This window comes from Salmo salar, chromosome ssa16, assembly GCF_905237065.1.
Source record: "Salmo salar chromosome ssa16, Ssal_v3.1, whole genome shotgun sequence".
Classification (NCBI taxonomy): Eukaryota; Metazoa; Chordata; class Actinopteri; order Salmoniformes; family Salmonidae; genus Salmo; species Salmo salar.
In genome coordinates, this window is record NC_059457.1 from 73,042,736 (window position 1) to 73,064,396 (window position 21,661).

Here is a 21,661-nt window from a genome sequence, read left to right on the forward strand (position 1 = left end):
CCTATTCTACCTTTCCTGACCCCGAGCCTGCCTGCCGTCCTATACCTATCTGACTCTTAATCCATCTGGCCCCGTCCCGTCAGTTCATGGTGGAGGTCGACGCTTCGGACGTCGGAGTGGGGGCTGTCCTGTCCCAGCGTTCCGCATCCCTACGCCTTCTTTTCCCATCGTCTTAACACCACAGAGAGGAATTATGAACTATCGAGAACTACTGCGGTGAAGACGGCGTTGGAGGAGCGGAGGCTCTGGTTAGAGGGGGCGGGAACATCCATTCATTGTGTGGACGGATCACAAGAACCTGGAATATCTCAACTCCAGCCAACCTTGATGGGCCCTGCTTTAGTCTTGGTTCAACTTTACCATCTCCTACCGCCCGGGGTTCAAGAATGTTAAGCTGGATGCGCTTTCATGCCGCTATAGCCCCGCTGCTACACCCTTGGGCCCCGAGACCATCCTTCCTACCTCGTTTCTAGCAGCTGGGGGTGGGGGGGCCCAACTAACCGGATGTTTGTCCCAGACGCTGCCCGCTCCTCGGTCCTGGAATGGGCTCATTCCTCAAAGGCTTGCCTGCCACCCTGACTCCCTTCAGACGCAGGCCATTGTGCAACAACGCTTTTGGTTGCCCACCATGGTTCCTGATGTCTCTGCGTTTGTCGCCACTTCCACTGTCTGTGCTCAGAATAAGCCTCCTCGGCATGCTCCGGCTGGCCTTCTTCAACCACTTCGTGTCCCTCACCGTCCCTGGTCACATCTATCCCTGGACTTCGTCACTGGTCTCCCTCCATCTGATGGCAACAACACTATCCTTCCGGTGGTGAACAGGTTTTCAAAGCTGCCCATTTCATTCCCCTCCCCAAGCTACCCTCAGCCAAGGAGACCCAGCTCATGGTGCAACACGTCTTCCGGATCCATGGATTTCCGGTGGACATGGTCTCCGACCGTGGTCCTCAGATCTCGTCCTGGTTCTGGAAGGCGTTCTGCACACTCATTGGGTCGCCGGCCAGCCTGTCCTCTGGGTTTCTCCCCCAGTCTAATGGCCAGACTCCTGTGTCTGCATCTGGGTCATATCCTGAGTCGTGTTAGTAGCTTCATTCACCTCAGTCGATAAGGGACATACATAACATTCTATCTCGGACAAACGCATGCCATACTGCAATTTTCTGCTACGCACTAGCTCAGCAGCGAGATTAAAAACTCAAGTTTAGTTTCCTGTGAAGTCAAATACCAGTTACCTAACAATTTTCTACCTCTGCACTGCTTTAGTCAACTCAACTGAGAGAAGTTGTGCTGTTCAGTGTTCACTGCAGATTCACTCGCCATAGGCCTAAAGCCAGCCAGCCAATCACAGCCTTCACTCGCGCCAAGGCGTCCGCATGGCTCTAAAGCCAGCATGCTGTACTGCCAGAACACATGCACCGTCTTTTCTCTCCAATCTGAGCCAGATTGACAGCGCTCCGACCCAATGAGAATTGGGTGGCCAATGATATTTCCGGGGTGGCTAGTGCCCCCCCCCCCACTCCATTTACCGCCCCTGCGCACACACACACACACAGACACACACCTATCCTATCCACCCTACAAGTGAATATCTTCCTCCATTTTGTGGTTGAATCTGCACATTGGTCTCCTCACTATATACACAGACTGTATCTCAAGTGCACGTGTCGTGTGTGTGTGTTGTGTGTATCTATGTATGTGCATATGTTGTTGTGTGTGTGTGTGTGTGTGTGTGTGTGTGTGTGTGTGTGTGTGTGTGTGTGTGTTTATGACTGAGACTTTGACCTGGACGCTACGCCACACCCTGTGAGAATGATGCTAGAGGAAGACTAGCATTTTCACATTTGAATAATTTTGCAGATGCTCTTATCCAGAGCGACATACAATTAATGCATACAGCTAAAGTAGTAAAGTAGTAAAACCACGTATCACGATCATTGCTAGTCTTTGTTGGTTAATGTAGCTACTGGAGACAGAGAAGTAGAAAAAAAGTAATAGAAAGAGGTGAGACACACATACACATACACATACACGCACACAGACTGAGTACCTGTTGCAGTGAAAAGTTGATAGGTCACTGACTGTTGCTGTGATCAGACCTCAGGACTTCTGTCATCTGAGGTGTCTTCTCTCTCTCTCTATTGCTCTATATGTCGACCACTTTCTCACTCTCTCTTTCTGTGTGTGTGTGTGTGTGTGTGTGTGTGTGTGTGTGTGTGCGCGTGTGTGTGTGTGTGTGTGTGTGTGTGTGTGTGTGTGTGTGTGTGTGTATGAGGTCATAAATGTCCTGGTGTAGGTAAACAGCACAGAGCAAAGGGCATAGTAATAATCTCCCCAAGAACCTCCATCATAGATCATCATCTGGCCATACTGTTGGCCACACGCACAAACACACACACACAAACACGCACATACACAAACACACACGAGAACACACACATGCCGGCTTTGCTTTGACCATTAGGTGGCGTGCTAGGTCTGAGCTAGGGCTACCAGTAGGACCCCCTCCCTCCATCTCTCTCTCTCTCTCTCTCTCACTCTCACCCTCTCTGAGTTTTTCGTTGTGACAGTTGTTTCTGCTCCATTCAATGATGAGACAAACTAGAGAATGTGTGTGATGTGTGAATGTGCCATATTTAAAAACGTTGTTTTTTCTCTTTAGAGATTTCTCATCAAATCACAGAGGAGGACATCAATCGATTGATCTTATATGGAGGCTCCAGAGAGAGAGAGAGAGAGAAAGAGAGAGAAATGTGGACTGCGTTTCTGAAACCATAATATTCAATGTCACAGACTCATAGAGGATGTTGATGTTGTTTGGATGTTTTTGTTGTTTCCCATTTCTCTTGGCTGAGTAACTTTCCAGTGTCACATCACCAAACCCTGACTGTGACTCACCATCAGTCTAGGTTACCGTGTTTTCATCTGACGCATAAGAGTGCATGAAGGGGACAGAGCAAGAGAGGGACATTTTTTGTAGGATGTTGTTTTAGAAGGTCGTCTTTACTCGTTCATCAAAAGTGCATCTATGTGATTTAGACCAATATATATGCCTATCAATACCAGAGGAAAAGGAATATCAGATCCTATTCATATTTGTTTGATACTTTTGTACAATGCGCTCAAAGGATGATCGAGTATTATTTTCTTTCTTCAGACATGTATTTTAGCTTGTGATATATTTAATAACATTCAAAGGCTATACTTTATTTCTTACAAGTCAAATCATTTTGTAAATGGAAGACAAGATGGGAAGGTGTGTTTTATTGCTCCAGTGCATGACTGTTCTAAAATAGAGGAGGACTCGTAGCTTAACTCCTGTTGGTAAAACCATAAGATCCTTTACGCATCACGCGGCGCGCACGCACACACACGCAGTCAGAGGAATAGAGGACATGCGGAGACGAGGAGCGCGCCAGCCGCCCCAAGGAGAACCTCCAGCCGCGTGAATGACCCGCTGGCAGCATGCGCTCCTGGCCCAACCGAACTGACTGTCTCTCTCCCGTTAACTGCAGCTGGGAGGATAACTACTGGAACTACTACTTTAACGGGAGCTACCGGGGTCCCGTGCCCCCCGAAAACCTCTTCCCCATCCCCGTTCTAATGGGAATCACCATCACCTGTACTCTCCTGTTCCTAGCGGGAGTGACCGGGAATGTAATGACTATACTGGTCGTGTCTAAGTACAGAGACATGAGAACAACCACTAACCTCTACTTATGTAGCATGGCTGTCTCAGACTTGTTGATATTCCTCTGTATGCCCCCTGATGTGTATCGGTTATGGAAGTATAGGCCATGGATATTTGGAGATACATTCTGTAAGCTGTTTCAGTTCGTTAGTGAGTGCTGTACTTATTCAACCATTTTGAATATAACCGCACTGTCGGTGGAGAGGTACCTGGCCATCTGCTTCCCACTTCGCGCCAAACGCCTGGTCACCAAGCGACGCGTCCGTGCGCTAATCCTCTTTCTCTGGCTCGTGTCGCTGTTGAGCGCGGGACCTGTCTTCGTTCTGGTGGGAGTGGAGCACGAGACTCGCCCAGCGGCGGGGAACTCTGTGACTGCTGGTGGGACGGAAGGACAGACAGAGATAGACACTAGCGAGTGTAAACCCACCCAGTACGCGGTTGAGTCTGGGCTTCTAGCCGCAATGGCGTTGGTTAGCTCTGTGTTTTTCTTCCTGCCGGTGTTTTGTTTGACTGTGGTGTACAGTTTGATTGGACGAAGGTTGTGGAAGAGACGGAGAGAGAACAATATTGGAGCTAACGTAGCACACAGGGACAAGAGCAACAGACAGACCGTCAAGATGTTAGGTAGGGTGCAATACATGTTGCTCATATTCAAAACTATGTCTTAAGCACGGCATAATTGAGATATGGATGTTTATAATATTTTTAAAAGGCACAGAATTGGAGACATTTAAAAAAAAAAAAATGGTTTTGATAGCATTAAATCAATCAAACATTGTAATAAGACAAGGATAATGCAGATACTGTAGATATAGGCTGTGTATACGTTTCTTCACTCAGCAAAGTAACCCAATAACCATGATAACAGCCAGTCTTGTAAAGCTTTACCAAGGCCATTTAATTAGGCATAACTGTAGTTTCCCCATCATACCCCTCTCTCCTATTTCTCTCTCTGAAAAAAAACTGATTACTGATGTTTGCATTTCAAGTTTTATGGTTGGAATTAATTGTATGTGCCTCCCCTCCTCCCTCAATTACCCCTTCCCTCTCCCCCCTCACTATTATTATTAGCATAAAATGAGAAATCCAATGTTGCAAACATTTATTATCTGTCTCCCCTCTACCTCTCTCTCTCTCCAGCTGTAGTGGTCTTTGCCTTCGTCCTATGCTGGCTGCCTTTCCACTTGCATCGTTACCTTATGTCCCATTCCTCCGAGGGCTCCTCTCCTCTCTGGTCTCTCTTCACCCAGTACTGCTCCCTTGTTTCCACTGTCCTCTTCTATCTCTCGGCTGCCATCAACCCTGTCCTCTATAACACCATGTCTAGGAAGTACCGGTCAGCTGCTGCCCAACTGTTTGGTCTACAGGAGACTCAACCACCCAGAGGGAGAACGGCAAGCACTGTCAAAGGAGAGAGTTCACCTGCCTGGACAGAGTCCACTGTTAGCCTGTGACTGTAGCCAGTTTGGAGGGTGAATGGGCGCTAGATATATACTTCTCTGATTTTGATATGTAGTTGTTGTGATCAACCTCATCTTGTGTTTCTCATCAGTGACCACTGCTTTCCCTGGTTGATCAAATTCAAACAGGCACCATTATGGACCATCAAGGATGAATTGGACCTTATCCAAGTGAGCACCGGCTTACACCTAACGTCCATGGACGTTGATTATTGATTGAAATTTGATCAGTCCGCCCTGGCCTTGCGTTGAACATATTAATTATATTAGCCTCGAGGACTCTGAACGAGACTGTTGCTTTGATGTCACAATGCTGTTTGAGAAGATGTTTTATAAAATATTTATAAAACAAGGCATTTCTGTCACCCAAAAAGAAGCACACCATTAGCAACAAAAACTATTAAACAGCTTTTGAAACGGACACATATGCATTTTCTACAAATCACACATGCAACACACGCGCACACACACAAACCAAAAGAGTTATTACACTTGCCTTAATTAATATGTGAACTGTATTCTGGATGACAAAGAAAAGCACTGTAGACCGTGATGCACTTCTCTGTACCCTGAGAGAGAGGGACTGAAGTTCTGTGTGTGTGTTTGTTTATGTTGAGTGACTGGGTGTGTTGGGGTGGGTGTGTTTATGGTGAGTGAAGGCGTGTGTTGGGGTGTGTGTGTGTGTGTGTTTATGGTGAGTGACTGTGTGTGTTGGTGTGTGTCTGTCTGTGTACATATAGGTAACAGTGTTTTGCTATGATAGCATGTACAGTAGGCTAATTATACCGCCAGCCTTACTCTGTAAATAGCAGCTTAGTAACAGTTCAATCTGATTGGTATTAGTCTTGGCTTATCCTACTTACAAAGCAGCCACTGCCTTGGACTCCAGAATTCTGATATGGCAACCTGGTCTCAGAGCATTTCGTATTATTCTGTACATAAATCCGAGACTCTCCATTTAGTATAATATGTTACGTTTCATATGGTATGTATTAATTTGTGGATGTCCATCATCCATTTCATATATGTTATGAACTAGAATTCATATTATATGTTACAAATTTGCTAAATGTACAATATGTTACGAATCTGCAAAACGTATAATACATAACGAATTGTAGCTAGGTGGCAAACATTAGCTAGGCTAGGGGTTAAGGTTAGGGTTACGTTTAGGAGTTAGGTTAAAGGGTTAAGGTTAGGGTGGGGAAGGGTTAGCTAAAAGGGGTAAGGTTAGGGGAAGGGTTAGCTAAAAGGGTTAAGGTTAGGCTTAGGAGAAGGGTTAGCTAAAATGCTAAGTAGTTGCATAGTACCTAAAAAGTAGTAAGTAGTTGAAAAGTTGCTAATATGCTAAAGTTGTCCATCATGAGATTTGAACTCGCAACCTTTGGGTTACCAGACATCTGCATTATATACCTACCCATCCACCTACGGTGCATTTGGAAAGTATTCAGATCCCTTGACTTTTTCCACATTTTGTTACATTACCGCCTTATTCTAAAATTGATTAAATCTGGGTTTTTTTCATCATCAATCTACACACAATACCCCATAATGACAAAACAAAAGCAGGTTTTTAGACATTTCTGCTAATTTATTACAAATAAAAAACTAAAATATCACATTTCCATAAGTAGTCAGACCCTTTACTCAGTACTTTGTTGAAGCACCTTTGGCAGCGATTACAGACTCAAGTCTTCTTGGGTATGACGCTACAAGCTTGGCACACCTGTATTTGGGGAGTTTCACCCATTGTTTTCTGCAGGTTGGATGGGGAGCGTCGCTACACAGCTATTTTCAGTTCTCTCCAGAGATGTTCGATCTGGTTCAAGTCCGGGCTCTGGCTGGGCCACTCAAGGACATTCAGAGACTTGTCCAGAAGCCACTCCTGTGTTGTCTTAGCTGTGTACTTAGGGTCGTTGTCCTGTTGGAAGGTGAACCTTCACCCCAGTCTGAGGTCCTGAGTGTTCTGGAGCAGGTTTTCATCAAGGATCTCTATACTTTACTCCGTTCATCTTTCCCTCGATCCTGACTAGTCTCCCAGTCCCTGTTGCTGAAAAACATTCCCACAGCATGATGCTGCCACCACCATGCTTCACCGTAGGGATGGTGCTAGGTTTCCTCCAGACGTGACGCTTGGCATTCAGGCCAAAGAGTTCAATCTTGGTTTCATCAGACCAGAGAATCTTGTTTCTCATGGTCTGAGAGTCCTTTAGGTGCCTTTGGCAAACTCCAAGCGGGCTGTCATGTGCCTTTTACTGAGGAGTGGCTTCCGTCTGGCCACTCTACCATAAAGGCCTGATTGGTGGAGTGCTGCATAGATGGTTGTCCTTCTGGAAGGTTCTCCCATCTCCACAGAGGAACTCTGGAGCTCAGTCAGAGTGACCATCGGGCTCTTGGTCACCTCCCTGACCAAGGCCCTTCTAGGAAGAGTCTTAGTGGTTCCAAACTTATTCCATTTAAGAATGATTGAGGCCACTTTGTGGGGACCTTCAATGCTGCAGAAATGTAGGGGGGGGAGAAGTCAAGGGAACTGAATATTTTCTGAATGCACTGTATTTCATTTTTGTCTTGAGTAACCATAAAAAACGTAACATATCATACTAATTTGAGTGTCCCAAATTTTAATTTACAATGTTACGTCTGGATATGGACATAAAGACGACAAGTAAGGACTACAGAAACAATCCGCAAATATGAACTACAAACATCGCCTGGAAAAATACTTAAAACGTGGAATTGTAACTACAGACATGGCGCTTCAGCCCAAATTAATGTAACGCTTGACTATGTATCCATGTTTGTACCGCTATAATAATCTGTACTATGCCTGTACAAACTATAATGTAAGAAAACACTGTATGTATTTTAATATTGATCCATATCATCAGGTTGCCAACTTGGTCTGAACTCATTCCGAGAGATAAAAATGATTCAACATTGTTTACGTGTCATTTTTTTTATTTCAGACATAAGCAGTATAATTCTGTCATGACTGAGAAGTGCACACACAGGTAGCCTACAAACACACAGATGTCGTCCTCACCTCTCCCCCATATTTTCTCACCTTCTCTGCTTTCTTCTCGTCTCAGTCCCTTGAAGTCAGGCAGCCTCAAAGCCACCCATCCTCAAAGGTCGTCACTAGTTCCCACAGCCACAAAGTCATAATTATGGCTACACCCCACCTATTTCTACAATTTCTCTTCTTAAAATCGAATTTTAAACATAACTGTAACCTTTACCGCACTGCTAACCTTATGCCTAACCCTAACCTTCATTTAAGACTGAAAAGTACATTTTTGTTTTCATGAATTTTTACAACATAGACAATTGTGACATTATAGCTGTGGTAACAAGGGACAACCATCTTCAAGCTATGTTCAAAGGATCCTTCTGTCACATCTGAGGCTTTCTGAGTTGCCTGATCAAAAAGTCCTATAAGTGAGGACAGGAGGAGAGAGGCAAAGAAAGAGGTCTGGGAGAGAAATGAGGGATGGAAAGAGGAAGAAGGAAAGTGAGAAAGACATTGATGGTGGTACATAGAATATGAGGAGTGGAGAAATGAATGAGGTAAGGATGAGTCAGAGAGAGAGGAACTTGGAAGTAAGAGAGCACTTGAGAAAAGATTGATTCAGAAATTATAGATATAGAAAAAGTCAATGAGTTACTCTGCATCACTTGTGAGATGCAGTGTGTGTGTCTCAGAGACAGGAGGGATCATTTTTTCTCTGTGATTTAATGCCTCCTGTTATCCAGTGAGATGCTATCGAGGCCGCTGGGGAGTAAATCACAAGCTATTGCTGGACACAGGCGCATGCACACACACTCAAACAAACACACACTGAGACACGGAGGGGAGAGAGGGAGAGACAGAGAGAGACAGAACGTGAGAGGAAGGCTGAGAGAGAAGAGAAAGGTAAAGAGAGATAGAAAGAGAGAGAGAGAGAGAGGATCGATGGCAATGTTCCTGCACAAATCAGTGAGTGTCGAAGAAGAGGCTGCATGTGCTTTTGTGCATCTCTCCTCTCCGCTGGTCTCTTCTTCAGACACACACGGTTCAGCCAGGGTTATAGTGCCCATTAAATAGGAGATTCGCCCTAAAACTGAATGTGAAGGTTGCATTTTTTCACAGCGTCGGCTGGATTATAGATGTGATTTATGTCTGGCTGTACCTCAAATTATACCTTATTCCCTACAGTGCCTTCAGAAAGTATTCAGACCCCTTGACTTTTTCCAAATTTTGTTAGGTTACAGCCTTATCCTAAAATTGATTGAATTGTTATTTATTCTGTACTTTGCTCGGTTCATGCTCGGTTCATCTTTGCCTCGATCCTGATTAGTCTCCCAGTCTCTGCCGCTGAAAAACATCCCCACAGCATGATGCTGCCACCACCATGCTTCACCGTAGGGATGGTGCCAGGTTTCCTCCAGATGTGTCGCTTGGCATTCAGGCCAGAGTTCAATCTTGGTTTCATCAGACTCTCATGGTCTGAGAGTCTTTAGGTGCCTTTTTGCAAACTCCAAGCAGGCTGTCATGTGCCTTTTACTGAGGAGTGGCTTCCGTCGGGCAGCCAGCTCTAGGAAGAGTCTTGATGGTTCCAAACTTCTTCCATTTAAGAATGATGGAGGCCACTGTGTACTTGGGGACCTTCAATGTTGCAGAAATGTTATGGTAATCTTCCCCAGATCTGTGCCTCGACACAATCCTGTCTCGGAGCTCTATGGACAATTCTTTCGACCTCATGGCTTGGTTTTATCTTTGATATGCACTGTCAACTGTGGGACCTTATATAGACAGGTGTGTGCCTTTCCAAATCATGTCCAGTCAATTGAATTTACCGTAGGTGGACTCCAATCAAGTTGTAGAAACATCTCAAGGATGATCAATGGAAACCTGATGCACCTGAGCTCAATTTCAAGTATCATAGCAAAAGGTCTTCGTACTTAAGTAAATAAGGTATTTCAGTTTTTTATATATAATAAATTAGCAAACATTTTTAAAAACCTGTTTTCGCTTTGTCATTATGGGGTTTTGTGTGTAGATTGCTGAGGATTTTCTATTTATTTAATCCATTTTAGAATAAGGCTGTAACGTAACAAAATGTGGAAAAAGTCAAGCGGTCTGAATACTTTCCAAAGGCACTGTATATCGTGCACTACAGTGACCAGAGCCAAATTACACTATTCCACATGGATTCCTGTCTAGTTAACTCTTTATTGGTTAAATTTATTACGATACCGCATCCAACCTTTTTTATTAGGAGAAGAATTATGTTGGAGCGAGCCCATTGTTTATTGTTTACTATAAAGAGTATATATCTGATACGTCTATCTACAGATAAACCAAACCTCGGGTAAATGTCCTCTAGCTCTCAGTCAGATATGAACTCACATCGACGTTACATGGGACATGAATTCAAATGAACATTGAAGACACCAGTGTGCCTTTGAGCTAAATTGCTCCAGGGGTGCCGTACTGTGGCTGACCCGGTGCTCCAACCTCTCAGAGTGTGTCCCTGATGGGGAATGGACACATTTGTGGTTCCCTGTGGACAATGGACAATAAAGTTATCTTCTATAATGTTTTTCTCTTATTCCTTATTGAGACAGTGTTGTGACGACGGTGATAAATACCAGTCCCCTGTTGAGTCTGACTGCCTGACTATCTCATCACAGACACTTTCCTCCATGCACACACAGCACGCAAGGAAGCACTCACCCGCATCACACACACATTGACAGGCACAAGGTCAGTCCCAGTGCTGGGCCCCTAGAGCAGTTCTGCTGCCTTGCAAAGGGACCAACTGCAAGAAATGGCACTTGGGATCTAACCAGCAGCCCTGCGGTTGCTAATTCACTTTTTAATTGCCCGGGATTTGAACAAGCAAACCTAGTCCACCTCTCTAACCTTTATATAGACTACCTACTACCACAAAGCATATCACATAACCAATGTATGAATAGGAAATCAAACAATAAACTATGACACACAAAACAAGAGATTTCAGTCAAGGTCAGAAAAAATTTAACATTTATTGGGCATAAATATATTATATAACACAGGCTACCGATACAGTTAGGTCTTACATACAGAGGGTAGTATTTGCAAAATCTATACATTAAAATTGATATGGCGGTTTATTTTATATAATGCATATGAAATAGTCTAACATTTACAATACAAAGTAGTAGAAATGTATGATTTTCTTTTTTTCTTTCAAATCGTAGCCCATGACAACATTGGAATGTTTGTTTTGATAAGTGTGAGGTACAAATATGTTGTTGTTTTGTTTTTGTTTCAGACTAATAAAAAAATGTTTAATACATACAAGTCTTCATACATTAATCTGGGACTGTTACCCATTCAATCTCCAATCTCTCATATTCAAAATCCGTATAAATCCATATTTTCCGTTTCATTTTTTAATTTGTATTAATCTGACAAAAAAAAAAGTTACCAATCAGAAGGCACAGATGCTGGGTTGCTGGGCAGAAGTATCTGTTTTGTTCAGGACCCACTAGATCAGCAGGGCCAGAAGGGTCTAAAGATTTGCCTAAATACAAATCTTACAGGGTGTACCCTGCTCACACAGACAAGTAGCCACTGGTCCAAGCCCTGGAAAAACACTAGCCAAAGGCTTGAGAGAATATTAGCCAAAAACCTTTAGGGAACATTGGGTCAACATTGGTGATATCACAGGCCTAACATTGGCCTACCATTATCCTAACCTTAGCCTATAACATTAGGCATTATTAGGGAGTATGGACAGGAGTATTTCGTGACCATGTGTCCTAACCATCCTGGTCAATTCACATGGTTAAGGAAAACTCCTGTTCCTAGGCATGAGGAATGACTTGGCTGTAAAAGGCTTGGGGCAGATTTAACACAATGTCAGGAATTACTTGGCTGTAAAAGGCTTGTGGAAGATTTAACACAACTTCGGGAATGATTTGGCTGTAAAAGGCTTGGGGGAGATTTAACACAACTTCGGGAATGATTTGGCTGTAAAAGGCTTGGGGGAGATTTAACACAACTTCGGGAATGATTTGGCTGTAAAAGGCTTGGGGGAGATTTAACACAACTTCGGGAATGATTTGGCTGTAAAAGGCTTGGGGGAGATTTAACACAACTTCGGGAATGATTTGGCTGTAAAAGGCTTGGGGGAGATTTAACACAACTTCGGGAATGATTTGGCTGTAAAAGGCTTGGGGGAGATTTAACACAACAGGACATATCAACAGTCTTCTTTCTAACTGAGACAGGTGAACAGGACAGACGGACACAACATGACAAAGTCACGTCAGATGACATAGTAACGCTGTATGACACAGCAACACCAAATGACCCAACAGTGCCAAACGACTCAAGTCACAACAATGACGTAGTCAAAACTGCAGGCGACATAGTAATGCCAATGTAACAGCTGTCTGTCTGGTATCAAAACAACAAGCTGTCTGATGAAAAGCATCATGGTTCTCACAGGATAGATAGTTATCCTGTGGGCTAAGGGTCTACCGCTTTAAAAGTGCTTCATATAATCTGTTAGTTGTGCTTGCCTAATTTTAGCGTCAATACTACATCTCTATACGTGTAATAACTCTGCACTGACTATCAATTCTAAGCAAAATACTGGACAGAAAATAATCACGAAGGCTCTTTATATGACGACAAGCTTGGAAAAGTATTCCTCATCATAATCATCCTCATCGGTCTGACTGAAATCCTGATTTGATTGTTGTAGTCTTTTGACCTTTTTCAGTGTGAAATCAGCGTGTTAAGACTCAATAAAGGGGTAGTATATTTAACAATGGAACATTTAATACATTTAGCTTTCCCAAAAAAATAAACATAAAAATAAAAATACTAAAAATATGAAAGAAGCGTAAATCACAGATCAAGTTGTCTTTCTTTTTTAAGAGGATAATAATGTGACAGTAATAATAATGCTGTGTGGTCACAGAGGGAACATCAAGGAACCCTTTAGAACGAAGATAACGTTGAAAGGAACGTGTGTGTGTGTGTGTGTGTGTGTGTCACACACACACGCAAAGTAAAATAGCATGACAACAAGCCTCGACTTTGGCAGAAATAATCCAAACAGATATGATATCAAACACGTCTTAATCTATAACATTAGGCAGTATAAACGACAAATTAAGGCAACTATTTTTCTGACTCCCCAAGACACCACGCACCTTCACAGGGGGCACTGAGGGGGCACTGTACGGCGTCCCGAGACTGTGTTAACCCCTGGAACTAAAGCCTAGGGCATTAGCCATGCAGAGCTAACCTGAGTCTTCAAGTCTCGTCATACCGTCTGAATAATGGCAACTCTTATAGAATACCTCCTCAAACGGTAGAATTAAGGTCAGTACCACCACCTTCTGCCGTCCTCTTCAAGCACTGGTTACAGTAACTTAAAAGAGTACCTTCATACCTTATTTAACCATCAGTGTACCTTCATACACTCTCTGGAAAAAAAAGGTGCTACCTCGAGCATGAAAGGGTTCTTCGACTGTCCCCATTGGAGGGTTCGACGTGGAACCCAAAAGGGTTCTCCTATGGCGACAGCCGAAGAACCCTTTTGGAACCCTTTTCTCTAAGAGTGTACATTATTAAACCACCAGTGCCCCCTCAGAGCTGTACGGTACGTCGTGCTTCTGCTTAAATCCTAATACAGACGCCAGCATAACCTCAATATCAGGAAATGGAACGTTTCTGAAGACACTTTGTGTGTTCGCTCCAGCTGTCTAAAATCTATACCAATATAACCTGGCTAACGGTTTGCTACATCTCTTAATGCATACAGAAAACCACACAGGCTGGTCATAACCGTGAAATCATGACCTCCATAACAATTCTAAAGCTATTATTATTGGTGTTATGACGTGATGGTCACGTGGTTATGGATAAGAGCCAGTTCTGTGTGTCAGAGAGGACAGGACAAGGGCAGACATTTGGTTAACATGTTAAAACGGCACTGACGCCGGCATACAGAATAATGAAACAACTACAGGTTTTCCCAACAACTGTAAGAGAATAAATGAGATATGTAATTGGCTACTGAGAGTACGAAATGCTGGCCTTAAATCAAACATCTAAAATAACATCCAATAAAATACAAAAAAAACAGGAAAAATGATCATAATAACAATATAACATGCTACGAGAGAAAAAAACTAATTAGTACATTTATAACTACACTTACATTTGTCTCTTAATTTTAATTTTTTAAACAATAAATAACTGAAAAGATTGCACTGTAATTGGCTTGTAAAGTACTGTATGCAAATATTCTATTGTATATAAATAAAGGTATAGAAACCAATAGAGAAATTGTAGCGTAACTTTCCCGTCGACTTTGGCAAAGGTGTTGGAGCAGTTAAAGGCTCTGCTAACTGACGAGTAGGAGCGAAGCACAGCTTAGAGAGAGAGAGTGGGATGATTACAGCATTAATTAGAGAGATGGAGAGAGGGAGAGGGAGGGAGGTTAGGAATGAGGGAGGGAAGGGAGACGTACTGAGAATGGCGGAGGGATAGAAAAAGAGAGAGGGGCAGAGAAAAAAGAAGGGTATGAATAGGTATGAGGGTTGAGTGGGGGCGGGGGGTGGATAAAAGGTTACTTCAGTAACCTCTACATTCGACAGTGGGGACTGCCTACTGAACTGACCTCAGATCTGCAGATGAGCACCTAGAATACATATTATAATTCACTAAACCACTCCCACTGGAATATACCAGGTTATCCCTAGACCAGGGGTGTCAGGTCCAGTTCTCACAGGTCAAAGTGTCATCATGTTTTTATCAACCTCAAACTAAATTGATCAACTGGTGTTGCTGATTGGCTAGATATGGCCAGGTGTGTGGCCCTCCAGGAGCCTGGTTTTACAACCTTGCCCTAAACTGATCTAAAGTCAGCTTTGCATTTCCCACTCCCAATGGTTTAGGTTAGCTTCAGGGGAGAGAAAGCTGGTCCTAGATCTGTGGTTAAAAGGCAACATCTACCTGGATCCCTCCTCTTTCTCTCTGTCATTCAGACCTCTACACTTCTTATATTACATCATAGCATCGCCCCTACAGATATAGATAGGTAGATCTATCATAGATATATTTGATATAGATTGTATATATTAGGTAACTAAATCCATTCTTTCTTAGATATAACGAAACAGGATAGCAGCATTTTTTAACAATGGCATCGCTTTGGTAGCTGAGTAAAGAAGACAGAAGAGAAGGCATCTGAGTGAGTGTGTTTCTGTCTCTCTGTGCATGTGTGTGTGTTTGTCTCGCTGTGCATCTGCATGTGTGCCTGTGTGTGTATGTGTTTCTGTGTGTCTGTGTCTGTGTGTGCATCTGTGCGTCAAGATTGCATGATTTGGCCTATAATAGACAAGGTAACAGATATTGATGGATACATGGCTAAAGCTTTAGAACTACATTTCAAAATGGCATAACGGAAAAAAACTACAAAAGACTGCAGCGAACAGCGCAAATAAGACACAGACACAGTAAAGTAAGGAATTGACCGTAAAGAAATATGAAGAAAAATACACTTTGTCTATTAGGTTTAAAAAGATACAAAATAATGTCATGCAGGGTCATTGAGGAGCTTCGCTGGGCTCCTGGCTGGCTAATGCTTGGTTATCAGTTTGTGTGTTTTGGCCACGAACAGCTTCCCTCCAAAATACATCCATTACATAAGATAGAGAGACCAAACTAACAATGACAAGAGAAACAGAGAAAGCGAGCGAGCGAGAGGGAAAGAGGAGAGAGGAGAGGAGAGATATGTGGACTACAACGTCGCGGTAGAATAACTGAGGTACAGCTCAGGTCTGTTTCGTTTGAAGTCCGTTTCCTCTCTCGTTTTATTTCTCTTTCTATCCTGCACTTGATTCTCAAGTGTTTGTTTTCTTTCCTTTCCTTAGTAGATGCTCGTTTTCTTTCGCTATCGCTTTGTTTTCTCTTTTCTATCCTGTTGCCGATTCATTCCCTCACTTCATGAAGAAGTATTGTAGCAGACAGGCCATGAGGATGGAGACACCGGCAAACACACACACCACGACCGCCGCAAAGCGCTCATCGCTGGATATTATCCCCGCCCCTTTCACAGTCTCCACGGCGCTTGTCTCCCCCAGGCACTGTTGCTCCTGACGACGCAGGGTGAACAGGGAGGAGGGGCTTAGAGGGCCACAGAGTTCCTGGTTGGTATCCTGGCAACGGCGGCAGGCGCACACACGGAAACGGTAGTCGGTGTTGCCTTGGAGCCCGGTGATTTGGAAGGCACTCTCTTCTCCCTTAAACACCTGGAGAGAGAGTGAGAGAGAGAAAGAGAAAGAAAGAAAGAGAGAAAGAGAGAACGTTGATTTAGAAAGTACTTTGTGACCTCATCAACAACAACAAATTGATTCAGACCAAACAGATTAATGCTCAGAGTGTGTGTGTGTGTGTTAGTATTGACTCTTAACAGTCCCCCTGCTGCTATTGTACATTAGTGAAATCCAATCAGTGCATGAAAGAGGCTACAGAAGCTATTTTCTGGTTAACATTATCAACACTGCCTCTGTACATAAGGGATTTAACTACCTCAAGAACCACTTAGGACACACACACACACACACACACACACACACACACACACACACACACACACACACACACACACACACACACACACACACACACACACACACACACACACACACACACACACACACACACGTCTTCTGCCTCCAACTGCTCGCTAGATCAATAAGAACAAAACTTAACTGGAGATAAGTACCACAAAACTCTTCACTAACACATCAGATATGTGTGTGTCTGCGTGTGTGTTTTTTAATGTGCTTTTCAATACTCATTCGCCTGAAGAGCTGTTCGACTGCCAAAAGGGCAAGTGTGATTGTGTGTGTGTGTATATTGACAACCATATTGAGTTTCCATAAAGTTCCATTGGCAGCAAACACTGTTAAATGTCAGTGGTCTCGGAGCTGTAATAGTCATTAACACTGCCTTCACCTAACTCTGCTGTCACCACAGTACATGAAAGAGTACATGGAAGACAAGGGAAACGGGATAGCTAGTCAGTTGCATAACTGAATGCATTCAACCCAAATGTTTCTATACAGCTATCCTCACATGAATTGTGTGTGTGTGTGTGTGTGTGTGTGTGTGTGTGTGTGTGTGTGTTACCTGTTTGTACTCTGACTCTCGTCCAACCAGCACCTGCAGGATGTAGTTGACACGGTCGCCTCTCATTGGTGGAATGGTCTCCCAGGTGACCTCACACACATTCCCTTCCAGCTGGTGCACTCTGGGAGCTGTAGGCAGACAGGACACATTGTCACAAACAATGTCATAAACACACGGAAACCACAGGCGGCTGATGACACCTTCATTTGGGAGGATGACTCATAAACTCAGCAAAAAAAGAAACATCCTCTCACTGTCAACTGCGTTTATTTTCAGCAAACTTAACATGTGTAAATATCTGTATGAACATAACAAGATTCAACAACTGAAACATAAACTGAACAAGTTCCACAGACATGTGACTAACAGAAATTGAATAATGTGTCCCTGAACAAAGGGGGGGGTCAAAATCAAAAGTAACAGTCAGTATCTGGTGTGGCCACCAGCTGCATTAAGTACTGCAGTGCATCTCCTCCTCATGGACTGCACCAGATTTGCCAGTTCTTGCTGAGAGATGTTACCCCACTCTTCCACCAAGGTACCTGCAAGTTCCCAGACATTTCTGGGGGGAATGGCCCTAGCCCTCACCCTCCGATCCAACAGGTCCCAGACGTGCTCAATGGGATTGAGATCCAGGCTCTTCGCTGGCCATGACAGAACACTGACATTCCTATCTTGCAGGAAATCACGCACAGAACGAGCAGTATGGCTGGTGGCATTGTCATGCTGGAGGGTCATGTCAGGATGAGCCTGCAGGAAGGGTACCACATGAGGGAGGAGGATGTCTTTCCTGTAACGCACAGCGTTGAGATTGCCTGCACTGACAACAAGCTCAGTCCGATGATGCTGTGACACACCGCCCCAGACCATGACGGACCCTCCACCTCCAAATCGATCCCGCTCCAGAGTACAGGACTCGGTGTAACGCTCATCCCTTTGATGATAAACGCGAATCCAACCATCACTCTTGGTGAGACAAAACCGCGACTCGTCAGTGAAGAGCACTTTTTGCCAGTCCTGTCTGGTCCAGCGATGGTGGGTTTGTGCCCATAAGCGACGTTGTTGCCGGTGATTTCTGGTGAGGACCTGCCTTACAACAGGCCTACAAGCCCTCAGTCCAGCCTCTCTCAGCCTATTGCGGACAGTCTGAGCACTGATGGAGGGATTGTGCGTTCCTGGTGTAACTCGGGCAGTTGTTGTTGCCATCCTGTACCTGTCCCACAGGTGTGATGTTCGGATGTACCGATCCTGTGCAGGTGTTGTTACACGTGGTCTGCCACTGCGAGGGCGATCTGCTGTCCGTCCTGTCTCCCTATAGAGCTGTCTTAGGCGTCTCACAGTACAGACATTGCAATTTATTGCCCTGGCCACATCTGCAGTCCTCATGCATCCTTGCAGCATGCCTAAGGCACGTTCATGCAGATGAGCAGGGACCCTGGGCATCTTTCTTTTGGTCAGTAGAGTCAGTAGAAAGGCCTCTTTAGTGTCCTAAGTTTTCATAACTGTGACCTTAATTGCCTACCGTCTGTAAGCTGTTAGTGTCTTAACGACCGTTCCACAGGTGCATGTTCATTAATTGTTTATGTTAATTGAACAAGCATGGGAAACCGTGTTAAAACCCTTTACAATGAAGATCTGTGAAGTTATCTGGATTTTTACTAATTATCTTTGAAAGACAGGGTCCTGAAAAAGGGACGTTTCTTTTTTTGCCGAGTTTAGTAGTGGTTGCATCGGAATAAATGGAATGGTATCAAACACATCAAACACATGGTTTCCATGTGGTTGATATATCATTCCTCTCACTCCATTCCAGCCATTATTATGAGCCGTCCTCCCCTCAGCAGCCTCCTGTGACGGAAACCCACGCACCGTCAGACAGACACACACCCTTACCTTTGAGTGCGGAGGGTACAGTCTTGGTGGTAGAGAAGGTATGCGTGTCTGAGAAGGGTCCCTCCCCTGCGTCACTACATGCCTGGATCCTGAACCGGTAACTGGTGGACTCTGTCAGGCGCTGCACCTTGTAAGTATGACTGGGACCTCTGTAGATACACACAAACCTGGACAGAAAGACAAGGTTGAGAGGTTAGGAGAGAGAGAGGAAGAGAAAGAAAGAAAGAAAGAAAGAAAGAAAGAGAGAAAGAAAGAGAGAGAGAGAGAAAGAAAGAAAGAAAGAAAGAAAGAGAGAGAGAAAGAAAGAAAGAAAGAAAGAAAGAAAGAGAGAAAGAAAGAAAGAAAGAAAGAAAAAGAAAGCGCAATAGAGACAGAGGAAGAGAGAAAGAGAGAGAACAATAAGGAGTCCAATAAAATGATGAAAGCAGGCTCTCATAAAGAGAGAAGGCAGTGGAAAGAGATAAAGAGGTAGATGGGTAAGGAGGGAGGGAGGGATAGAGAGAATGAGAGAGATAGAGAGCTTCCGCTAAGCGTCTGATAGTGACAGACATAACTTCACCTGAAGCCTGTATGGTAGGGGAGTGATGCGCACACGCACACACACTTCTTTTAGGGTATTTCAACTGTTGTTATGTTCTCTTTATTGCATATATGCAGTGGGACCAGTTAATCCGGTAAACAGGACAAGTCCATCTCTGCCCAACGAAACATTCTGTTTTTACTCTCAGGACATTTCCATAATCATCAGTGCTGGCAGACCGTGGTGTGTGTGTGTGTGTGTGTGTGTGTGTGTGTGTGTGTGTAAATGATGAGTTATGACCCAGGGTAGTTTTGGCAAGGCAGTTTGGCACAACCAGGGTCTAACAATTAACACACCACTTAGCCTGAAATAAACAACACACACTCTGAGAACATTACACAGCAGGTACACAACACACACTCTGAGAACATTACACAGCAGGTACACAACACACACTCTGAGAACATTACATAGCAGGTACACAACACACACTCTGAGAACATTACACAGCAGGTACACAACACACACTCTGAGAACATTACACAGCAGATACACAACACACACTCTGAGAACATTACACAGCAGGTACACAACACACACTCTGAGAACATTACACAGCAGATACACAACACACACTCTGAGAACATTACACAGCAGGTACACAACACACACTCTGAGAACATTACACAGCAGGTACACAACACACACTCTGAGAACATTACACAGCAGGTACACAACACACACTCTGAGAACATTACACAGCAGGTACACAACACACACTCTGAGAACATTACACAGCAGGTACACAACACACACTCTGAGAACATTACACAGCAGGTACACAACACACACTCTGAGAACATTACACAGCAGGTACACAACACACACTCTGAGAACATTACACAGCAGGTACACAACACACACAGAACATTACACAGCAGGTACACAACACACACTCTGAGAACATTACACAGCAGATACACAACACACACTCTGAGAACATTACACAGCAGGTACACAACACACACAGAACATTACACAGCAGGTACACAACACACACTCTGAGAACATTACACAGCAGATACACAACACACACTCTGAGAACATTACACAGCAGGTACACAACACACACTCTGAGAACATTACACAGCAGGTACACAACACACACTCTGAGAACATTACACAGCAGATACACAACACACACTCTGAGAACATTACACAGCAGATACACAACACACACTCTGAGAACATTACACAGCAGGTACACAACACACACTCTGAGAACATTACATAGCAGGTACACAACAAACACTCTGAGAACATTACATAGCAGATACACCACACACACTCTGAGAACATTACATAGTAGATACACAACACACACTCTGAGAACATTACACAGCAGGTACACAACACACACAGAACATTACACAGCAGGTACACAACACACACTGAGAACATTACACAGCAGGTACACAACACACACTCTGAGAACATTACACAGCAGGTACACAACACACACTCTGAGAACATTACATAGCAGGTACACAACACACACTCTGAGAACATTACACAGCAGGTTCACAACACACACTCTGAGAACATTACACAGCAGGTACACAACACACACTGAGAACATTACACAGCAGGTACACAACACACACTCTGAGAACATTACACAGCAGGTACACAACACACACTCTGAGAACATTACATAGTAGATACACAACACACACTCTGAGAACATTACACAGCAGGTACACAACACACACAGAACATTACACAGCAGGTACACAACACACACTGAGAACATTACACAGCAGGTACACAACACACACTCTGAGAAAATTACACAGCAGGTACACAACACACACTCTGAGAACATTACATAGCAGGTACACAACACACACTCTGAG

General features: G+C 43.9%; 2 protein-coding genes across 5 annotated transcripts in view; one reads left to right on the forward strand and one right to left on the reverse strand.

The window, feature by feature from the left end:
* The first annotated feature begins 2,229 nt into the window (after positions 1–2,229).
* On the forward strand, positions 2,230–6,803 carry ghsr (growth hormone secretagogue receptor 1). The gene is made up of 2 exons (XM_014150371.2): positions 2,230–4,312; positions 4,829–6,803. Exons 1-2 carry the CDS (start codon positions 3,463–3,465, stop codon positions 5,140–5,142), a joined length of 1,164 nt encoding a protein of 387 aa, XP_014005846.1. The 5' UTR covers positions 2,230–3,462; the 3' UTR covers positions 5,143–6,803.
* Positions 6,804–11,159: 4,356 nt separating this feature from the next.
* Positions 11,160–21,661, reverse strand: part of fndc3ba (fibronectin type III domain containing 3Ba) — a 117,946-nt gene continuing 107,444 nt past the window's right edge. For all 4 annotated transcript variants that reach the window (XM_045697723.1, XM_045697721.1, XM_045697725.1 and 1 more), the window contains exons 25-27: positions 19,226–19,392; positions 17,333–17,460; positions 11,160–16,449 (exon numbers count right to left, since the gene is read on the reverse strand). In XM_045697723.1, the coding sequence (XP_045553679.1) occupies positions 16,138–16,449; positions 17,333–17,460; positions 19,226–19,392 (607 nt within the window). In that variant the 3' untranslated portion in view covers positions 11,160–16,137. The remainder of the gene's footprint in view (positions 16,450–17,332; positions 17,461–19,225; positions 19,393–21,661) is intronic.

Bases quoted from the DNA above. Each gene is read 5' to 3' on its own strand.
- ghsr (XM_014150371.2), top strand. From the start codon at position 3,463: ATGCGCTCCTGGCCCAACCGAACTGACTGTCTCTCTCCCGTTAACTGC. The intron at 4,313-4,828 runs GTAGGGTGCAAT...CTCTCTCTCCAG, and splicing joins ACAGACCGTCAAGATGTTAG to CTGTAGTGGTCTTTGCCTTC.